The following is a 24,031-nucleotide window of genomic DNA, read 5'->3' as shown; positions in this document are numbered from 1 at the left end:
GCACAGCCCTAAAAAGACAAAAAAAAAGCAATGTTTTGTTATCCTCAGAGTATAATTTTTACACTTCTTTTGTTGAATTTATTGTCTGATTTTCTTTTACTCATTTCTTAATATATCACTATCTCAGCCTAAATATTTTAAATTGGAACCATTAAAAAATAAATAAATAAATAAGAGTTCCCATCGTGGTGTAGTGGTTGACGAATCCGACTAGGAACCATGAGGTTGTGGGTTCGATCCCTGCCCTTGCTCAGTGGGTTGGCGATCTGGAGTTGCTGTGAGCTGTGGTGTAGGTTGCAGACGCGGCTCGGACCCCATGTTGCTGGGGCTCTGGTGTAGGCTGGCAGCTACAGCTCCGACTGGACCCCTAGCCTGGGAACCTCCATATGCCGCGGGAGCAGCCCAAGAAATGCAAAAAGACAAAATAAATAAATAAATTGGAACCATTAAATATTAATTATTCAAAGACCAAACCAAAGATTTTAAGAAAGAATGCTAGCAAATGTCCAAGGGCATTTAATAAATAACCGGTTGGTAAATCACTGTGGATAATTTTAATGTCTACACATTTATTTTTATGAAATATTTTTATGAGAAACACTGAGTGAGAAAATGAGTGTGAAGAGCTAGGAAATGAAAGTTACACACACACACACCCTCCCCCGACCAAAGAGAAAGACTGCTAATCTAATTGATCTGATGGCAAGGTATTTTTTAGGCCATGTTTGCTAGTGAAGAAAAAGTCAGTGAACCTGGTGTAACTCACTTTCTCCAGTGCAGTTAGAGTCAGCTTTGGTACCACAAAAAAATGAAACAGAGCAGAGAGCATACAAGTCCACAGCTAACTAGTTTAGGAAAACAGGAAACTCTATGTGCTTCAGCCAAATCTGCTAGAAATCTCTACACTGAAATTTCAGGAACCAGTCAAGAATCAAGCATCAGTCAGATTTCCTTTGCCAGTGATCCTTATGAAGATACATCACTCTGAACCCAGTGACAAAAAAGCAGAGAGCATGATACAGAGTTCAGAAATTCTAAGAAGTCTTGGCCATAATATCATTTTTAAAAATCTAACAGCAATCTACATCCAAAAATAATGTCTAAAAGTTAAGATATAATCAAGACCCCCCCCCACTTGATTAAAGTATCAACATTCCACCAATCAGGTACTCACACTTCCCATACGTTTCCTTTCTTCCGGAGCAACCGTATTCCCTGATGTCCATAATGAGAATCCTCATCCACTGCTCAAGTACAGCTTTCACTTTTTAAATACTTCCCCTGTGTGTCACATTGATTTCCAATCAGAAAATATGGTGGTCTGACACACACAAAACAGAAAAGCCCCCAGTGAAGAAACTGAAATGACTGCATTATCCCTTTGGGAATTCTGAACTAGAAATGATTATTCTTTTTTTTTTTTTTTTTTTTGCTTTTTAGGGCCACACCCACGGCATATAGAGGTTCCCAGGCTAGGGGTCAAATCAGAGTTGCAGCTGCCAGCCTACACCACAGCCGCAGCAACACAGGAACCAAGCCATGTCTGCGACCTACACCACAGCTCATGGCAATGCCGGATCCTTTACACTGAGCGAGGCCAGGGATCGAACCTGCGTCCTCATGGATGCTAGTAAGATTCATTAACCGCTGAGCCACGAAGGGAACTCCAGAAACGCTTATTCTTCATTTTCCTTCATTTCAAGAATATTTCATTACAAGAAATACAGTAAAATGTCATTTTAATACTAATGTCAAACAATGTAAGGATGTGGCTCATCAAGAAATGGTACAGAGTCCTTACTAAATAATCAGAACTCTGGTCCCAGTTAGAAAGCCCAGAGAAATTTCTGAACAGATAGGAGACAATATGAGACACTGGCCACCCAAGAGGTACAGAAGAAAGAGAGGGAATGGATAAGAAAGGATTAACCCTTCTTTGCCCATTACAGCTCTCCTTATTCATGAGAATGGGATATGAAAATTCTACAGTAGAACCAAACCTCAGGGAAAGCAGAGTCAAATGGAAGGGTTTTTACTGTATCTGTTTCTGAAGACTCTGATCAAGATCTCCAGGGGAGGAAGCGGGAATCACCATTCTTTACAAAGGCCTGGAGAGAGTCTGATAATCAAGCTAGTTTTGGGAAACACAGGACTACCCAACTCAACTTAAAGGTCTGGCTCCCATACCTCTCAAATTTTACCTCACCCCCCACGCCACTCAGTCTGGACTACACATAATTACCCAAACATGCTGAGCCCTTTTGCCTCTGGACCTCTCTAGGTGAGACTGCCCCAGCCCCTCCTTCTCCACATCACTGGGCTGACTCAGCCCAGACATCACTTCCTCCCAGATTCCTTCCTGGACACCCCCTCCTTCTTCCGCCATCAGGGCTCCTACTGCCCTATCATTCCTTGTCCCCATTTCCAGGAAACCAAGATCCATGAAGACAGATACCATTTTACTGCTGTATTAGTCATTACTATATGCCCCAAAGTGGGATGTCATAAAACTGGCACCTAGATATTTACTGAATGAATAAATAATTGAAAATTAGGACATTAAAAGGACTCTGATTGGCTTTTCCCACCAAAATATGTAAAGTCAAAAGGTTAGACAAACTATCTAACTGTGGACACTAACAGAGGGAGATGATAAAAGCAGTGGGAAAGCCAGGTCCCTGTTCCTGTGTAAACCTGTTGGTGCTTTAAGCCTTCTTCAAGTAGGGCAGAGCGTTCCAAATTGTGTCGCAGGAAGACACAGGATTTGGTGGAGGTGCTTGGCAGAACAATGGGACGCCTAAGTAACCTTGCTAAAAAAGAATTGAACCAAAGAGATGAGGAGGAGGGAAGGAGAAAGGGGAGAAGAGATTATAGATCTAATAAATCTAAGTATAGTAACATTTCTGAATTGTCTGGAAACTTGTACAAGCACTTGTATTTAGGAAAAAAATTTTTTTTTAAATTAGTCTGAATAAGCAACAAATATGAACATGAATGACTTCCTCATTTTTTTCTTGGCAGTACAATTAGAAGCCCTAGGGACCAGAAATGAAGCCAGAGGTCCCAGGAGAGAGGAAGGTACAAATAAAACCAAGATCACTGAAGGGTGACTTTCTCAGTGGGTGAACTAGGAAAAAAAGCTTAAAAAATCCCACAAAAGGAAATGCTAGAAACACATGACTAGCTCCACCAAGATTTAGATTTAAATTTTTAAAAATCATGGCAAAGAAACCGATAATAAAATAGGCTGGATCAAACAAAAATTTATTACATAAAAATACTGTCTGATTTGTGGAGTTCAAAAGATAATTAAAATAGTATACATTTTATAAAGGAGGTTCTCAAAAACAATCTACTAGTCTTGTATTATTTTGCATAAAGTTATAAATATTGATAGGACTTAGACTTCATTTTAATTGATGTTAAAATTTTGAGGATAAGCACAAAAAAAAAAAAAAACAGAAAAAGAACATACAACTCACAACAAAGCAGAGGGAAAAAGTAGAATGGAAGGAAGGAAGCTCATGCATGGACGGAGGAAAAAAAAAACAGAGAAAGAACAAAATCGAAGCACAAAATAAAATGGAAGAAAAATGAAATTTATCAATACTCATTAAAAAAAAATTAAACAGAAGGAGTTCCTGAAATGGCACAATGGTAAGAATCCAACTGCAGGGAGCTCCCTTTGTGGATAAGTGGGTTAAGAACCCAACATGGTATCCATGAGGATGCAGGTTCAATCTCTAGCTTCACTCAGTGGGTTAAGGATCCGGCTTTGCCACAAGCTGTGTCACAGATCCAGCACTGCTGTGGCTGTGGTATAGGCCTGAAGCTGCAGCTCCAATTCAACTCCCAGCCTGGGAACTTCTATGTGCCACAGGTGCAGCCCTAAAAAGAAAAAAAAGAATCCAACCACAGTGGACTGGGTCACTGTGGAGTTTGGGATTCGATCCCCAGTCCAGAGCAGTGGGTTAAAGGTTCTGGTATTGCCAGCGTAGATCGCAGCTGTGGCTCAGATTCAATACCTGGCCCAGGAACTTGCATACGGCACATGTGCACAGCCATTACCTGCCCCCCCACCAAAAAGGATAAACAATAAATTCTTCAGTGAAAGAGTCAAAATTGTCACAATGGTTGGCTGTTGTTTTTTTTCTGATATTCTAACTTATGCAATCTATAGGAGACACACAAAAAAAGTAAGGATACAGAAAAAAATTTAAAGAATAAACCAGTAATTAAGATCAAGCAGTCAAATCAGTAAGGACAAAAAGATTTTAATAAAACATAACAAACTTGATCTAGATAATACAAAAATTATACACATTATTTTTTCAAGCATTCATGGAATATTTAGAAAAACATATAAGATTCTGGAATATCTCTCATTCCCTTACCCACAACCCAATTAAGATAAAATATTTTTTATAATTAAAACAGTCATTCATTTACAAATAAAAAAGGATACTTCTAAATAATTCATAGCAGAAATTAGAAAACAGATCTGATGATGAAAATAATATATATGGAAACATGTGATACAAAAATAGAAAATCATAGGAAAGTTTATTCTTCATTGCTTATATAAGAAAGAAAAAAAGTCTGAAAATAAATGACCTAAGTCAGAAAAACAATAGAACTCCCTAAAGTAGAAAAATGAAAACAATAAACTAGGTAATAGCATGAAATAATGAGGCAGAAAACAAAGATACACAGAGAGGATCAATAAAAGCCAAAAGTCCCTTGCAAAGACCAATAAAAGTGACGAAATTTTGGAAAAGGAAAAATAAAATCAGAACCTCTGAGCAGGAAGCTAGTATCAAGTATTTTGTAAACTCATCTAGAAAGCTTTTATTTTGGCACCAGAGTTGAGAAATTATTACCTTTCATTTTTCTTAGTAATTCTGTATCATGCAAAAATTATAAACTATCAAATTATTTCTATAGAAGTTATTTCTCTCCTCCTTGAATATTTATTGAGGCTACCATGATAAACACATGTGATTCACTCTCATGATGCTTAGAGTCTAAAAGATAAAATATTAAGTAAAGAAAAAATAATTTTATCACTATTCAAAACTGGCAGACACTCTAAAAAAACAGAAAGGCTTAAGAATATTATTGGAAGGCATAATAATAAAGCTAACACAAGATAAAAAAATACAACCTATCTAAATTGTTAAATTATTATGACTGCTTTCATACTACAACAGCAGAGTTGAGTAGCCATGACAGAAACTCATCATATGGCCAGCCAATCTAAAATATTTACCTTCCGGCCCTTTAAGAAAAAGACTGCTGGACCCAACATGATGTATGTTAAGAGAGTAAAGGATAAATATATATCACTACATCTCAAATATTTTAAAAAGGAGAAATATATTCATCTCCAGAGAAACAGAAAAACCACCAATAAAATTCAATACTCATTCATGATTTAAAGAAAATAATAGTAATAACTCTGAGTATGTTAGAACAGAAAAGTAGTTTCTTAATCAAAGGGTATACAACCTACAAAAAATATCATTTTAACAGTGAAATATTACATCCATTCCCATTCAAGTAAAAAATAGGGCCACTCTTAAATACACTATCTGCCATTCCATCAACTCTTAAATATAATATCTGAGGTCCTGACCAGTACAGTAGGTCACGAAAAAAAGGTATAAGGATTGCAAAAATAAGAGTCAAAACTGCCTTTCTTTAACAATGATATAATCCATAGAACGTACACCACCAAGAACGACCTCTAATGTAAACCAAAGACCGAGTGATAACGATGTTGTCAGCGTAGGTCCATCAATTTAATGGATGCTCAGTCCGGTGGGGGTGTCGACAGTAAGGGAAGCTATGCAAGTGTCAGGGCAGGGGGTATCTATGAGATAGCTCTGTACCCTCCTCTTAATTTCATTTACTATGAACCTAAGACTGCTCTAAAAAAATTAAGTCTTTTTAAAAAATGATATACGTGTAGTTACCTACCCAAGCAAAAATCTATAAACTAACCATTATAAGTAATAAAAGAATGGATGGAGTTCCAGTCATGGCTCAGTGGTTAATGAAACTGACTAGAACCCATGAGGACACAGGTTCGATCCCTGGCCTTGCTCAGTGGGTTAAGGATCTGGTGTTGCCGTGAGCTGTGGTGTAAGGTCTCAGACTTGGCTTGGACCCCACATTGCTGTGGCTCTGGTGTAGGATGGCGGCTCCAGCTCCGACTGGACCCCTAGCCTGGGAACCTCCATATGCCACAGGTTCAGCCCTAAAAAGACAAAAGACAAAAAAAAAAAAAAAAAGTAATAAAAGAATGGAGATTCGATCCCTGGCCTCGCTCAGTGGGTTCAGGATCTGGCATTGCCATGAGCTGTGGTGTAGGTTGCAGACGCAGCTCGAATCTGGTGTTGTTGTGGCTGTTGTGTAGGCCGGCAGCTGTAGCTCCAATTTGACCCCTTGCCTGGAAACCTGCAGCCCTCAAAAAAAGAAAAAGACAAATAAATAAATAAATAAGAATGGAGAAAGACAATTGGATTCAAATGGGGGGGAGGGATTCAAAATTGACACAATAAAATCAACTCAGCACCTTGATGATAGGACCGAGTCAGAAGGCTGGCTAAAGGTGATTTCTGTCTCCTTAGAAGGCTGGAGATTTGGGGTGATGCTGGAAATAAGTGGGACTTCCACCAACAGATACCATTGCTACCAATGCAATTCCTTCTGTAAAATAATTGAGGAGACTCAAGAAGCCACACCCATCAAACATCTCCCAGACTGTCCACGGCCTTGACTTTGTTACAAAGAATGGTAATTTATACAAGTTATGTGTCAGGGTGGTAACATGCACTAAGCAATAAACCCAATTCCTGGCAGAATACCCAACTTCTACTGCAAATATCTACCCTAGTCAAGATCTCTCACGTGCCCATGTGAGCACACCCCAGATAATTCTTAGCATTAAGAATTATTATTTGGCTTCCATTTTTTTCGGTTTCCCTTTAAAATGTAAGCTGTATGAGAGCAGTCAGGGACTGTTTGTGCTCCCCTATAATCCCAGCACCTAGAATGGTAAGGCTATGAATGTAAGATACTCAGTAAACGTGTTACAAACTAAATGAAAAGATGGCCCCTATGCTGAGTCTGGAAGGGAGGCCAGAGCAACAAGCCTGCTGAAGGAGGAGGCGACCCCATTAAGCGACAGCAAAGGGACCTTAAAACCACCGTCTCTCTGGGGGAGAGCCAGTTCCGTGTTGCTGGGTAATGACACAGCATGTGATGGAAACCGGGAACTCGGGAGCCAAGGAAGAGTCCAGAAGGGCCTCATTCGGCACGTCGAGGAGTTTGGGCTTCCTCAGTTCCGTGCTAAGGAGCGCAGAGGGATTTCAGAAAGAGTAACTTCAATTTATATATAGTTCAGTCTGGCAGCAGCAGGGATCCTCAAGTTGAGCATGTCAAGACTCAAGGAAGGGATCAGAAACCAACTGTTTTAGTTCAGAAGAGTGACAATAACAAAAATATTGATAAGAAACATGGCTAACCACATTAAATAAATACCTACTGTTCTGGGACGAGCACAGTGCTAAGTGCTTTCGTCATGTTTATCTCCTCCGATCTTCACGATAATTCTATGAAGCAGGTACAATTCCCATTTTACAGATAAGGAAAGTGTAGCACAGAAAGAAAAGGTAAGTCGTCAAAGGTGATACAGCCAGGAAGTGAGAGAGCCAAGATCCACACCCGGGCAGTCAGACTGCAGAGCCTGGATGCAAAGCCATTACGGCAGGAGGAAGAGACGGAGTCAAGACTCACCTCTGAGGGAAAATTCAGCTGTACTTTAGAGATAGAGGGTGGGGTAGAGAGAAGAGACTCCAAGGTGTCTGGCTTAGATGACTAGCAGTTAGAGACTCAAAACAACGAAAAAGTCCTCAAAGGTCACCCAGACCAACTGCCTGACCAATGCCAAAAGTTTCTTCTCTGCCACCCCGGACTAACAGTTATCTAGGCTATGCCTAACAGGACAACACAGGTCTGAGCTGAGTCAAACACTGCCTCCTATTACTACGACTCCAAAGATTTAAAACATCTTGAGAGTTGAAAGGGTCTTCTGAGACTTCCTCGGCTGATTTTCACTGTATGATATACAGAATTCTAGGATTCTGCACTCACCCCCCGGGGCATCTCAGGCTGACTCCTGCTTCTCCACCCTGGCCTCAACCAAGCAGAACCAATTTTATGACACTCAGGCTGAAGGTCCGAGCAAGGAGCACAACGCTTTTAAAACGTTCCACCCCAGTGCACCCAGCGTCATGCTGGCCCGCTCCACTGCCACCTGCTGCTCAGCCACATCCGCACCACCCAGCATGGCTGGCAAAGCACACAGGCTAAGTGCTGAGGAGAGGGACCAGCTGCAGCCAAACCCGCGGGCAGTAGGGTGGAACGAGCTGGAAGGCTGGATGCCATCTTCAAGCAGTTTCATTTCAAAGACTTCAATGGGGCTTTTGGCTTTACGACGAGAGGGGCTCTGCAGGCTGAGACACTGGGCCACACTCTGAATGGTTTAACCTGTGCAAGGTCCACCACACCCTGAGCAGCCTCGAGTGTGTGGGCCTTTCGGAATGGGACTAACCCTGGCCGCTTCATCAAGCAGGGACATGGACCCTGCCCTTCCTCTCTGAGTTCTTCAGGGGGAAGCAGGGGCTGAACTGGGGAGCCAGAGAGGGAACTGGGGAGCCCCAAGGTGTTGCTGCAGTCAAAACTGCCAAATGGACTGTGCTGCCTCCATACAGGGGCAAGTCCTTGCCATGGAAGGAAAGGCCAGCATTGCTGTCAATACCTGGAACTTAGACCGTTTTTCCCCACATCACTCTCTCCCTCCTTGGGACTCCTGCATGGGCACTGATTTGAATAAGAGCTCCCCTCTCCTTACAACTTCCTAGCAACAGCAGTGATTTCCTTCCTAGGTCGTGACTTGCTCCCTTTCTAATTCATTTCCCAGGAAGCTGAGCTAGAAGCTGTGTCTAAGATAAACAAAGTCTTTGCTTAGAAACCAGGACCCTCAAGTCATCCTCATCCTATGTGACAGAAACACATGTGCTTTTATGCCTCAAATAAAGTCTTTGTCCCACTTGGCAAAAAATAAATAAAATTTAAAAAACAAAGAAATAGCAACAACAACAACAACAAAAAAGACAAAAAAATTAAAAAAAAAAATTTAAAAAACAGAAGGTGTCACAACCACTGATATAGGCAAATAAGCTTATTGCATGGCCCAGGAATTTGAGGTTCATCAAGTGTGAGCACACTCATCAAGGTCACACAGTCAAGGTCACATAGACAAGTAATCACAGAGAAAAACAATACTTCAAATACTGAGAACTGCCCCCCTCCTCCCGGCCATCTTTTTCTTGGAGTTTTATATAAGAAATATATACAGGAGTTCCCGTCGTGGCACAGTGGTTAACGAATCCGCCTAGGAACCATGAGGTTGCGGGTTCGGTCCCTGCCCTTGCTCAGTGGGTTAACGATCCGGTGTTGCCGTGAGCTGTGGTGTAGGTTGCAGACGCAGCTCGGATCCCATGTTGCTGTGGCTCTGGCGTAGGCCGGGGGCTGCAGCTCCGATTGGACCCCTAGCCTGGGAACCTCCATATGCTGCAGGAGTGGCCCAAGAAATAGCAAAAAGACAAAAAAAAAAAAAAATATATATATATATATACACATAGCATATAGGAATGTGTAAGAATAAATAAGACTGGGGAAATAATTAAAATAATAATAATAAAATAAAATTATTATTCTAAAAAAATAATACAGTGCACAAAAAAAAGACTAAATAAGAAATACATAAGAACTTTTTAACAGAAGATTTTAAAGTGTATATAGTTAAATATACCAAAGGAAACATTCATGCTTTTAATTTTTCTTACAGCACTAAGTGTTGTCCTAACAGTCCTCTCCACCTTAGAATCTGTATCTAGTGTAGGGTCCTTAGATAATGTATTAATTATTTATCACCACAGGCAAGCTCATGGTAATGGAGTCACAGCGCGAAGTCTGAACTGACTGGCGCGTCTTCAACTCACAGATACTCCAGGTTAACATTTCTGCTTATTATTTATGAGCTTGCTTAAAAAAGCAAGTCATTTCAATTAAAACGTATGCTCTGGCTCGGGCTCCAACTCCGTGATACTTTAACTCCCATTCTTCTTTCCTAAAGCTTGTTAATAGAAAACTTCTAACTGATTAAAGCTGATGAGGGGGCGGAAAAAGCCAAGGGTTCCAGGAGCACGCCAGACTCACGCATTTCTATGAACAGCTGCCTCTTCTCCGCCATGGTCTTCCGCTTGTTCCCACTTTCCTCAATCATCCTAGAGACAGAGAAGGACACAATAAGCCAATGCGCAATTGGACAACTCCACCATCGCTTATCATTCTATGGTGAAGAGGGACAGGAAACCAAGTTGTGTTTGCACACATTAAAGAGAGTTCCGGTAAAAAGAAAGTAGAAGCCAGAAACAGAAGACAAACTACTGGTCCTTTATTTGATAACTTCTAAATATTATAAAGGCAATTCTTTTTTTTTTTTTAGGGTCGCACCCAAGGCATATGGAAGTTCCCAGAGTAGGGGTCAAATCAGAGCTACAGCTTCTGGCCTACACCACAGCCACAGCAACTCGGGATCCGAGCTGAGTCTGTGACCTACACCACAGATCAAGGCAACGCTGGATCCTAAACCCACTGAACAAGGCCAGGGGTGGAACCCACATCTTCATGGACACTAGTGAGATTCATTTCTGCTGCACCACAACGGGAACTCCCTACAAAGGCAATTTTTAAATGAGCTCATACACTTGCTGTGCTGAAAATATGGGGCTATGTCTTATTTCTAAATTTATTTTTTCCGCAGAGTCCTGAATTAGGTAAGTCAGTTTCCTAGACACCTTTCGTTTTACAGATAAACATGTTACTAAATATAATTTAGAAAATAATTATAATGAAAGGCTATAACAAAGAACATAAGGATAATCAGCTTACATATAAAAGATATAAATACAATATTCTATTTTAAATACTAAACAATACTAAACAAAAAAGGTATTCATCCCCAAAGTCAAAGAACTCCTAAACACAACTTTTTTTATCACATGGTAATAGTAGTTTACATTTATAGACTTAGGCTATTCCACTCTACCTTGCTAAAACTCTGTCCATGCATTATCTCATTAATCCTGCCAACAATCCTAGGTGCTGGTATTACTATTATTATCCTCGTCTTACAGATTAGAAAACAGATGCCGAGAAAAGAAAACTAACTTGCTCAAGGGCACACAACTCAGAAACAGTGAAGTGGAATCCCAACTCTTTAATTCAACTTCTTTCATAATTGTTGCCTCTTAGAAGCATATTTTCAAATCTCTACGCCTAAAATACTAGAACACAAAAAGCCCACTGCATGGACCCTACTGTTGCAAAATTTATGACAATTTCAGCCTAATTCTACCTTACTCTATGAAGAAAAAATATCTAGACAAATAGCATAAGCTAAATAATTTCCCTAAGCAGATTAAACTGCTGTAAATCATGGAGTAATTTACATAACATATTCTCATATATGTTAGAATTACAAATTAAATGATGACTACACAAATTCTATATCCATTAAAGGGAAGTAGTTTAGTTAAATATATATCCTAAAGAAAATTTAAAATGTTGGAGTTCCCGGAGTTCCTGTCGTGGCGCAGTGGTTAACGAATCTGACTAGGAACCATGAGGTTGCGGGTTCGGTCCCTGCCCTTGCTCAGGGGGTTAACGATCCGGCGTTGCCATGAGCTGTGGTGTAGGTTGCAGACTCGGCTCGGATCCCGCGTTGCTGTGGCTCTGGCGTAGGCCGGTAGCTCCAGCTCCGATTCAACCCCTAGCCTGGGAACCTCCATATGCCGCGGGAGCGGCCCAAGAAATGGCAAAAAGACAAAATAAAATTAAAAAATTTAAAAAAAGTTGGGAGTTCTCATCGTGGCTCAGTGGTTAACGAATCTGACTAGCATTCATGAGGACATGCGTTCGATCCCTGGCCTTGTTCAGTGGGTTAAGGATCCGGCGTTGCCGTGAGCCGTGGTGTAGGAGAGCAGCTAGAGCTCCAATTGGACCCCTAGCCTAGGAAACTCCATGTGCCGAGGGTGCTGCCCTAAAAAAGAAAAAAAAAAAGTCCTCACAGAAGAAAAGTCACAGATGAACTGATATAATACTTCAGGAGGTGTCTAAGAAAATTTAAAATGTAAATATATTTCTCAACATTCTGTAATTCATATTTTGATCATTAAAACCAGCCCTTTCCTAGATCACTGAAATGTACCAAAGAGGCTTCAGTACACATAATGGTTCCTAAACAATCTGCCCTCCTAGAGGAAAGATTTAAACATGGAGAAAGTAAGCCAAAGAAAAAGCAGTCAGCAACAGCAAAAATATAATGAAATCTAGGTCCCGGAGTCAAAAAAAAGGAGTTGGTACCAGTAGCCTATAACTACAAAGAAAAAAAGATATTCAAAAGCCCACTCCCTCCCCCCAGTGCTGATCTTTCACTGAGTAATACAAAATTTAAATGCTGAATACAGATTGAAACAGAGAATCATAATGTCCTTTTTTGTTCTTTGTGTGTGTGTGTGTGTGTGTGTGTGTGTGTGTGTCTTTTTAGGGTCACACCTGTGGCATATGGAGGTTCCCAGGCTAGGGGTCCAATCTGAGCTGTAACCACCGTAACCACCGGCCTACGCCAGAGCCACAGCAACGTGGGATCCAAGCCTCATCTGTGCCCTACACCACAGCTCACAGCAACACCGGATCCCCAGCCCACTGAGCAAGGTTGGGGATTGAACCCATGTCCTCATGGACACTAGCTGGGTTCCTTAACCACTGAGCCACGAAGGGAATTCCTGCTTTTGCTATTTCTTTACATCACTTTTTCTCAATGTAGGATCTAGAATTTCTAGAGATCCTTAAGTTCTTTGTGACAGTTTTCTAAATTTTGTCTCTATTTCCAGATTAATCTTGAAAAAATTAATATAAACATATTCTGGATCATCTGGATGATCACCAAACTACAAGTACTGCCAATGTCACTTCACAGCCCACATCTGCACATGTGATTACTTGGTACTGGAAGCAGGGGCACTCCTAAAGCAAATTAGAGAAACTATACGGCCCTGGACCAGAGCTGACCTGCTACCTGCTTATGCAAATAACGTTTTACTGGAACACAGCCACACCTACTCATTTTTGTATTGTCTATGGATGCTTTCGTGCTACAATGGCAGAGTTGAACAGTTGCAACAGAGAGCATCTGGCATGCAAAGCCTAAAATATTTACTATCTGGTCCTGTAAGAAAACGCAGGCCAACCCAACACAAAGCAACAGTAATTAATATTGCATTACGACACAAGTCTGGCTGCAATTAGATTTGCATGTCCCCGCTGTCAAAAAGATAAATATCATCCCACAAGGGTTTGAGTTGCAGTTCCGTTACTAGAAGTTTATCTTTGGCAATTGCTTCAATCACTCTACAATTCTTTTCTCATTACTGAAATGGCATACAAAGTATATGTACTTCACTACCCTTCAGCTGACAAATATTTACTGAGCCACTCTTATGTGCCTCTTGTGGCAGGCACATCTAGAGGTACTGGAAATACTAGAGTCCTCACCTGTATGTAGCTTATATTCTCATGAGGGGATTAAAAGCAGTAATTCACTTATTTTCTTTCTTTCTCTCTCTCTTTCTTTCTTTTTAGGGCCACACCAGAGGCACATGGAGGTTCCCAGGCTAGGGGTCGAATCAGAGCTATAACGGCCGGCCTAAGCCAAAGCCACAGCAACGCAGGATCTGAGCCATGTCTTCGACCTACACCATAGCTCATGGCAACGCCGGATCCTTAACTCAATGAGCAAGGCCAGGGATTGAACCTGTGTCCTCATGGATACTAGTCAGATTCGTTTCCACTGAGCCACGTTGGGAACTACCAGTAATTCATTTAGACATTGCTTGGCCTAAGGTAAGCACACGACAAATGGTAGTTACTATTCTTACAACCACTACAATGGTAATTTATAGTAATCTACTGAGGAAAGTCACATTTGTAATTAATGATACTATGACAGACATCAATTCGATGTTACTTTAAGAAAGTTCTTGAACTTTTTTGAAACTAATAAAGTACAAAGTAAACACTTCAGAAATGTCATGATCTGACAAAAATGTTGATATCTTTAAGTCATGCAGACAATTTCTACAAACCTGAGAATAAAACATACATGAGAACAGAGTAAGATACCATGAAATAAATGGTCATCCCATCAACAAACCAACAATGCACAAAACTTTTTAAGAAATCTGTTTCACAGACTGGGTTTGAATTTTGCGTTATTGTTAAAACTTGTACTATACTCACACTTACTACAAATTCAATTACATGAAAGACAGAGAGAGGGAGGGAGGGAGGGAGAGAAGTATTTAAGTGGATGGGCAACTCCCCGCTGCAGCACCTGTCCCAGGGGAACGTGCAGAAGGGAGAACGTGAATCTGCAGCCCCTGCTCGGTCTCTGCTCCCTCTGGACTCTGACAGAGGAGGAAGCACCCCCTTTTCTTCCTTTCTCTTCTCTGTTTTCAAAAACATAAGCCCTAAACACAAGCCAGCTGCTATCTGGTGTTCAACTAAAGGAAAAGTAACCAGTTCCAACATGAAGGAAAAAAGGGCCACGCCAGACTTACTGGCAAGTCCTTGGGCTCACCACTGGGGTATAAGTTCTGAGGACATTTCAAAAGGAATTCGTAACTGTATTAGATTTCCCCTGTATGTTATTCCTTCGTTTGAGAAACCAACTTCCAGCAAAGATTTGACTCCAGTGTATGAAAGATAATTAAGATATGCACAGCTATAAGGATCTGGCAGTGACACTTCAGAAACAAGGCTCCCGATGTGTCAACTGCTTTAGGAAATTATAAATGTACAGTCAGTTTCTTAAAAGTTGGTAAGACTGTTCATAGCAAAGGAAAACTCAGAAAATTCAGAGCCATGGTATAAGGCTAAGCATAATCAGTTCTTTTAAAAATAATTATGAAATATAAACTACACACCAGGAGTTCCCGTCGTGGCTCAGTGGTTAGCGAATCCGACTAGGAACCATGAGGTTGCAGGTTCGATCCCTGGCCTTGCTCAGTGCGTTAAGGATCCAGCGTTGCCGTGAGCTGTGGTGTAGGCCAGCGGCTACAGCTCCGATTGACCCCTAGGCTGGGAACCTCCATATGCCTCGGGAGCAGCCCAAGAAACGGCAAAAAAAGACAAAAAAAAAAAAAAGGCAACACACCAACTTGCTCACGACATACTGACAAAATTTAAACAAACTGTATTTATGTTGCAATAACAATTTTTTAACCATCATGTATGTATATGAAAAAAGACTAAAAATAAATTTCTAGTAAGGTGTGGAGTTTTTTATCCCTCAAGTTTTGATTTATCACTGTGGTTTGGCAATTTTTTTTTCTTTTTCTTTGCTTTTTAGGGCCGCAGGTGCAGCATATGGAAGTTCCCAGGCTAGGGGCTGAATCAGAGCTATAGCTGCCAGCCTACACCACAGCTACAGCTAGGCCAGATGGTTAACCCACTGAGTGAGGCCAGGGATGGAACCCACCTCCTCATGGATACCAGTCAGGTTCATTTCTGAAAAGCACAGCGGGAACTCCAGCAAATTTTAGAACATTTAATATATTTGATGTTTGTACAGTTGGCCCTTGAACAACATGAGTTTGAACTGTGTCTGTCCACTTACATGGGAGTTTTTTCAATAAACACACTGAAGAAGTTCCCTTGTGACTCAGCAGGTTAAGGATCCGGCACTGTCACTGCAGTGGCTCTGGTTCTGCAGTGGCACGGGTTCTATCCCAGGCCCAGGAACTTCCACCTGCCACGGATGTGGCCAAAATAAATATATAAGTAAATAAATAAATAATACACTGAAACATTTTTGGAGATTTGTGACTATTTGAAAAAACTCACAGACCAACTGCATAGCTTTCCCTTTTCTAACTGGAGAACCTTCCCATCAGCCTATCATCATAGGTTAAGTGTTTTTGTTTCTACTGCAACAATGTTTTCAATACTGCATAACGAATATGACTGTAACCCTGTATGCCATGAAAATCTTATAATGCTTCATTCACTAGTGTGTAGGCGAGGCTACCGTGAAGTGGTCCTATTGATTACACTAGACTAATAAAGCAATTATACTGCTGCTCCTTCATTACCAGTACATGAACCGTTACACTTGTAAATAAATACGAATTTCTTTTTCACATTATCTTTTCATTTCTGATGGTTTGTCCTAGTGTTATGTATAGTATCTACAATGTTTTGTATCATACAAGAGAATACTGATATAGGTACTGACAGACAATTCATATAGACTAAAGTTTACATCTTGTGAACAGATGCCAAACTTTCAGTATCAATATATACCGTATTGTAAATATATTTTCTCTTCCTTATCATTTTCTTTTTTTAATCATTCCTTTTTATTGCAGTTCAGCTGATTTATAAACTTGTATTAGTTCCATAATACACATATATCCATTCTTTTTTGACTCTTTTCCCATATGGGTTATTACAGAATACTGAGTAGAGAGTTCCCTGTGCTATACCGTAGGTCCTTGTTGCCTTATGACTTTTTTTTTTGGTCTTATGATTTTCTTAATAAAAATTTTCCTCTAGCTTACTTTCTTGTAAGAATACAATATAAATACATATAACATACGAAATATATGTTAATTGACTATTTATGTCATCAATAAGGCTTCCAGTCAACAGTGAGCTATTAGTAAAGTTTGGGGGGAGTCAAAAGTTATACATGAATTATTGACTGTGCATCCCTAACCCCCATATAGTACAAGGGTCAACTATACTTAAAAGAATTTTACAACATTTAAATATAGTTCCTTGGGGGCAAGAGCAGACACTCTCATAGACGATTAGTGAATGTATGCGGACACAGCATTTTGGAGGGCAATTTGGCAATATCTACCAAAGTTTTAAATGTACACTACCTTTGGCCCAGTAAATATGTTTATTTGTTAACAAGGGAAAAGAGAAAGAAGGGAAGGAGAGGAAGAAGAAAAAGAAGAAAGGGCAGGGGAAAGCAGAGAAGAAAAAAGAAGGAGATGGAGGGGAGTGGTGGAGAGGGGAATGAAGAGGAGGAGAAATTCAATATGAAACTGTCTTAAAAACTTATGGTACAGCCGAGCGATGAAAGAGCACAGTTCACAGGTACTGAAAAGAATAAGGCAGGTATGTCCAACTTATGAAAAGATGCTCAAGGCGTGTAAGTCAAAAGGCAAGTAAAGAAGCAGTACTGTAACACAGGAGATGCTGTCTGTGCCCTGCCCAGCTTCACAGACCCCCAGGTGCTCTGAGCGCTGGCAGCTAACTTGTCAAAGACGCACTCTTCCTTGGAAATCGGCTTTCAGCTGACGGAACACTCCCTAACCAAGCAATGCCTAGGAAGTAACTCACCCTCCACAGAGAGCGACAGGCAGCTGCAGCTGATGACTGGCCAATATAAGGTAGAAAAGCCCACCCCAGGAAGTTCTAGATCTTAGTAAGGTGTAGTAAGCATACACCAACCTTACTCTCTCTATTTTAGGTTTGCAGGCCAAATCATCTCAACAGTGCCATTGTAACATGAAAGCAGCCTTAGACAGTAAGTATGTGCGGCCTTGGTAAATTTTTATTTAGAAAACAGGCAATCAGTCCACACATTACAGTGCGCCAGCACTTGTTAGAGGGGAATATGATATTAATTTCTTTGGATTTATCATCAGAATCTATAGAGGTCAGAAAATAGTAAAACAACATTCTTTTTTTTTTTTTTTTTTTCTTTTCAGCTGCACTTGCAGCATATGGAAGTTCCCAGGGCCAGGGATCAAATTCAAACTGGAGCTGCGACATACACCGCAGCTGCAGCAACGATGGATCATTAACCCACTGCACCAGGCCAGGGATCAAACCACCAATACCACATAGACATGCTAGATTCTTAACCTGTTGTGCCACAGGGGGAACTCACGGAACAACATCTTTTTTTTTTTTTTTTTTTTGCTATTTCTTGGGCCGATCCTGCGGCATATGGAGGTTCCCAGGCTAGGGGTCCAATCGGAGCCGTAGCCACCAGCCTATGCCAGAGCCACAGCAACGCAGGATCCAAGCCGCGTCTGCAACCTACACCACAGCTCAAGGCAACGCTGGATCATTAACCCACTGAGCAAGGCCAGGGACCGAACCTGCAACCTCATGGTTCCTAGTCGGATTCGTTAACCACTGCGCCACAACGGGAACTCCGGAACAACATCTTTTAAATATGAAGTGCAGTATTCATTATATTTAAAATAAAATACTGGGAGTTCCCGTTGTGGCGCAGTGGTTAACGAATCTGACTAGGAACCATGAGGTTGCGGGTTCCGTCCCTGGCCTTGCTCAGTGGGTTGAGGATCCGGTGTTGCCGTGAGCTGTGGTGTAGGTTGCAGACGCGGCTCGGATCCCGTGTTGCTGTGGCTCTGGCGTAGGCTGGTGGCTACGGCTCCGATTGGACCCCTAGCCTGGGAACCTCCATATGCCGCCAGGAGCGGCCCAAGAAATAGCAAAAAGACAAAAATAAATAAATAAATAAAATAAAATACAATACAAGACAATACTGTGGTGCAGCAGGTTAAGGACCTGGCTTTGCCACGGCTGTGGCACAGGTCGCAACAGCAGCATGGGTTCGCTCCCTGGCCTAGGAACTTCCACATGCCATGGGTGTGGCCAAAAAAATATATATACTGAAGGAAAAGGCCCAACCTATAATTCTATGTTGGGAGAATAAGAATTTGTAACCAGCAGACATGCTTTGCAAGAACTGCTAAATGAAATTCTTCAGAAAGAAGGGAAACAGTTCCAGAAGGAAACTTAAATTACAAATGAAGGAACAGCAACAGAAAAGATGTTAGAAGAAAAAACACCAATTCCACATAGTCTGTGCCAGATAACACAAAAGAACATCTCTCAATTCATTTTAAAATTGAGTAATTCCTGTTACTAAAACTAGACAAAGACAATACAAAAACAAACAATATCCATCATGAACACAGACACAAAAACCTTCAACAAAATATTATAAATTGAATCCAGCAATATATAAAAACCCCAGAAGCAAGAGGTTTATTCCAGGAATGCGAGGCCAATTCAACCTTTGAAAATTAATCAATATAACCCAACATATTAACAATCTACAGAAAAAAACACGGGATCATTATCAGACGCAGAAAGAGCATGTGACAAAAAACAACGTCCATTCATGATGATAAGCTCAATAAACTAGAAATGAAAACTTTTTCCACCTGATAAAGGCATCTGCTAAAATAGCCTAGAGCTAGGGTCACACTTAATGGTGAAAGACTGAATGCTTTCCCCCTAAGATTGAGAATAAGGCAAGAATATCCATTCTCACCACTTGTATTCAATATGATATGGAATGTCTTACCCAGTGAAATATGAAAAGAAAAAGAAACAAAAGGCAAACATTGGAAAGGAAGATTTAAATTTATCTCTGTAGATAACATGATCACCCATGTAGAAAATCCCAAGGACTACACAAAAAAGCTCCTAGAACTAAAAAGTAGGTTTAACAATATTACAGGACACAATCTGAAAGCACAAAAATTTACCACAGTTCCATATACTAGCATTGCACAATTAGAAATCAAACATTTTGGAGTTCCCATCATGGCACAGCAGAAATGAATCCAACTAGGAACTATGAAATGGCAGGTTCGATTCCTGGCCTCACACAGTGGGTTAAGGATCCAGTATTGCCGTAGGCTGCAGACACAGCTTGGATCCTGCATTAATGTGGATGTGGTGTAGGTCGGCAGCTGAGCTCTGATTGGACCCTAGCCTAGGAATCTCCATATGCCACGGGTGCGGCCCTAAAAAGCAAAAGAAAAGAAAAGAAGAGAAGAGAAGAGAAAGAAATCTAATATTTTAAAAACAGCATTTACAATACTTCTAATAAAAATAAGATGCTCAGGTATATGCCAACAAAATATGTATAGGCTCTATATACTGGAACTATGAAACACTGAGTAAAAAAATTCTTAAAAGACCTAAACAAACAGGAAGACATACCATCTAATCAGATGATCTAATCAAAATCCCAATAGGTTTTTTTGTCAACACAGACAATTCTAAATTTTATATGGATAGCCTAAAGGATGATAAGACAATTTTGAAAAGAATAAAGTTGGAGGCACATGCTATTCAATTTTAAGAATTATTACACAGCTACAATAATCGAGGTAGCATGATATTGGCGAAGGGACAAATACACAGATCAATGAAACTGTCCAGGTACTGAGTCACACAAATATGGCCATCTGATTTTTTTAAGGTGCAAAAGAAATTTAATGAAGAAAGGATAGTGCAGATGATGGAAAAAATCGTTACTCTCATGCCAAAAAGATGAATCTTGACCCATACCTCATACCATTTACAAAAATTAATTCAAGGAGTTCCTGTCGTGGCTCAGTGGAAATGAATCTATTAACCATGAGGACAGGTTCAATCCCTGGCCTTGATCAATGGGTTAAAGATCTGGCGTTGCCATGGGCTGTGGCTGTAGGTCACAGACATGGCTCAGATCCGGTGTTGCTGTGACTGTGGCATAGGCCGGGGGCTACAGCTCCCATTAGACCCCTAGCCTGGGAACCTCCATATGCCTCGGGTGTGGCCCTAACAAGACAAAAATAATAATAATAATAATTCAAAACGGAAGACAGATGTAAATGTAAAATATGAAAGTATAAATGTTTTAGGAGAAAATCTTCATGGTCTGATACCTCACACTTAAAGCACAAACCACAAAAGAAAACAATAATAATACACTGGATATCACCAAAAGTGAATACTTTGGTTCTATAAAAGAAACCAGTAAGAAATGAAAAGATCAGCCACACACTGGGAGAAAACTATTTGCAAATCACTTATCTGATGCAAGACATGGATCAGAAAAAATATATAAATAAATATATACATTTTTAAAACACTCAAATACAAACCAGCATAGATGAAAAAGCTCGTTACTCAATAGAGGCCACAACATTATTTGTTGGCTTGGCAGGTATAGCAGAACCTGTCAATACCCTGTCATTTTTGTTACCCATACTACTACTTTGATGCATAACCGATCAGCGGCCAGCTGCCGGCACCTCATTCCTACACCTGAGGGCGTTTTCCAGACACTGACAACTGCTTTGACACCTACAGCATAGCCCAGAAGTACCAGGGAATTAACATCCCCGGACAGGGGTTCTCGCACTGATGGATATTACTGTACAAACATTCCGGCTCCTTTACCCAGCAGAGGGAAGAACTCTGAGGCAATGTTTCCACCGACGTCCGCAGCTCCCTGTTGGAGTTAGCTTTGCTGACCCACGGTGCCTGATAAGAAACCCTTGACTGGCTACTTTCTCTTCTCCGTCCCAGCTCTCCAGTCCTTTACTAGTATCTTCTAGAATTAAAAAATAATAATAATAATTTCTTTTTAACTTGCACATGAGTCCTTATAGACCATTTCCTTCTAGGGTAACCTCCGAAAAGACAGATTTGATCCTATAAAACAGACAGGATGAATTCTCTAAGTCGATCACTCACCAACCAGATGACAAGATCTCAGTGCTGGTAGTAAGTGGCTTGGTAAGAACCCCTGGTGTGCTGCTGCATCAATCGTACTAAGACTCTTGATGTGGGGGAGCTAGTAAGGGATACAGGTAGAAGAAGATGACTGGCTTATGCAACAGCTTTAGCATTTGCAAGAGAGAGAAGCATCGGGAATTTTAAAGACAATTAAATGGTTGACCTTTGGCTAAGCAGGATTGCTACAGAGAAGAAAGAAAATGTCAAGACTTAGATCAGCCAAGTACCAACTCAGAGCACGGTATGAGAGCCAGAAGACCCCCATGGCAGCATTTTAAGGAACCCTCAGCTCCCACAACTTAAAAGCAGATTGTGCTAAAAGTCAGGCTCAAATTCTGATTATGAAAGTAGGCAATTTACAAAAAAGATGAAATTTACAGTCCACCAAGATTCTCCTTAACCCTATGGGCCGGCCAGAAGAAGTGGCTCTCGTGCACTTACATCAAGGGCCATCTCTTCTGCCCAAAGACTATGCAAAGCCTCATCTGAGATGCCTGCCTCAAGAGAGGCTAACCCTCCTCAGGATCTGTCCCTACCTCCCTCACTGCTTCTAGGCTAATAACCAGAGTCGAGTCTTGGCACCATCAACCAGGAAGGTACTGAGCCTGCTTTGGACGGTGCATCCAAACAGCTGCTGGACCTGATCATACACACTGACAGGAACCAGGAGAACATACCGGCATATGGATCCTGAGAGAGCTGAACTTGGGAGCCAAGTGTAAGGCTGGTAGGAAAGTCTGTTGATATGGCAGCACTCACCCCATGACCCAGGATTTAATGTTCTAAAAAGGATGCCTGGTGCCAGTCCTAACATGCTGCCAGACTGGCTCATTCAAGCCAGGCTTAGGGGGTTTGGTAGCCTATAGAAAATAAATTGGAGGAGTTCCCATCATAGCACAGCAGAAAGAAATCCGACTAGGAACCACGAGGTTGTGGGTTCGACCCCTGGCCTCACTCAGTGGGTTATGGATCAGTGTTGCTGTGAGATGTGGTGTAGGTCGCAGATGCGGCTCGGATCCCACGTTGCTGTGGCTCTGGTGTAGGCCAGTGGCTACAGCTCCAATTCGACCCCTAGCCTGAGAACCTCCATATGCCCTAAAAAGACAGAACAAAAAGAAAGAAAATAAACTGGAGATGCTGGAACTGCATGGCAGGGCATTAAAGAAGGAGTTAGAGGCTGCTTCCCTTCCCCATATCTCCTCACCTTTACTGAATCCTTCTACACTGGACTGACAGCATTGGCTTTTTTTTTTTTTTTTAAACAGAGAAACCAGGAGTTCCTGTCATGGCGCAGTGGTAAAGAATCCGACTAGGAACCATGAGGTTTCGGGTTCGATCCCGGCCTCGCTCAGTGGGTTAAGGATCTGGCATTGCCGTGAGCTGTGGTAAAGGTTGCAGTCGCAGCTCGGATCTGGCACTGCTGTGGCTGTGGCGTAGGTGGCAACTGCAGCTCTGATTTGACCCTTAGCCTGGGAACCTCCATATGCTGTGGGTGTGGCCCTGAACAGACAAAAGACAAAAAAATTAAAAAATTAAAAACAGAGAAACCAGGCTTTCTCTGAGCTTAGAAGTCCATTTTGTTCCCTGTATGACAGGCGTGAAATACCCCAGACTTACCCCTCCCTGGAAACGGTCTTAAGCAACGCCTGACAGAGTTGGTATATAAACCTCTATCTACCTTGCCCCTCAAGGAGTTTAAGGACAGTTTCACACTGGCTCCTAGAGTTCCCCAGTGGGAATAAGCTTCAGTTCCTCCCAGGGGGAAGCTGCCTGACAACAAGCCCTTTATTTGCTAAATCCCCTTCCTTCCCTATCTTCCTTCCCTGTCCCCTGCTGGGATCTGCTGGGATAACCTCCAAAACCAAATACTGCGCTCAAATCCTTGTCTCAGAGTTAGCTTCTGGTGGAACTCAAGATAAAATATTAAGTCTTTCCATTTCAACCAAGCGCATAGCTCGTATTTCATAAAATCCAAATGGATGGGCTACACATAAATTCAGATCACTCTACATGACTTCCCCAGGCCTTAGTGTGACTCCATCCCGGTGTTCTATGTACAGTGATACCTCCATACTCCAATTAAGTCAGTAATTATGACTTAACCGTCCACACAAAGATCAAATCCCACTACCACACCTGATTGTATGTCCTTGTCTTCCTGAAGTCGCTTTAAAGAGCAACACTGACGTGAGTGTAAACACATCGCTCTTCTTCCTTCCACGTGGGCTCCTGGCACTCTGCCTTTCCTTGCGTCATAACCTAGAGGTAACCA

General features: G+C 41.3%; 2 protein-coding genes across 50 annotated transcripts in view; one reads left to right on the top strand and one right to left on the bottom strand.

The window, feature by feature from the left end:
- HADHB (hydroxyacyl-CoA dehydrogenase trifunctional multienzyme complex subunit beta) overlaps positions 1-24,031 on the top strand; it is a 602,797-nt gene that overhangs the window by 46,884 nt on the left and 531,882 nt on the right. The gene's annotated exons all lie outside the window — the stretch shown is intronic.
- Positions 1-24,031, bottom strand: part of DTNB (dystrobrevin beta) — a 247,992-nt gene that overhangs the window by 207,842 nt on the left and 16,119 nt on the right. For 34 of the 49 annotated variants that reach the window (XR_014842418.1, XR_014842419.1, XR_014842422.1 and 31 more), the window contains exon 2: positions 10,288-10,355. Coding sequence is in view for 34 of the 49 variants with exons in the window: in XM_021087755.2 (XP_020943414.1) it covers positions 10,288-10,354 (67 nt within the window). In the remaining 15 variants the exon portion in view is untranslated. Of the gene's footprint in view, positions 1-1,174; positions 1,282-10,287; positions 10,356-24,031 lie in introns of all 49 variants that reach the window. The other 15 variants (XM_085019802.1, XM_085019797.1, XM_085019798.1 and 12 more) reach the window with 1 other exon arrangement.

Source organism: Sus scrofa, chromosome 3 (assembly GCF_054392235.1).
Source record: "Sus scrofa isolate SSC_HxYL_T2T_F1_AM1 chromosome 3, Sscrofa_HxYL_maternal_Yorkshire_Landrace_v2.0, whole genome shotgun sequence".
In the NCBI taxonomy this organism is placed as follows: domain Eukaryota; kingdom Metazoa; phylum Chordata; class Mammalia; order Artiodactyla; family Suidae; genus Sus; species Sus scrofa.
This window is presented reverse-complemented; position numbering and strand designations above follow the sequence as displayed.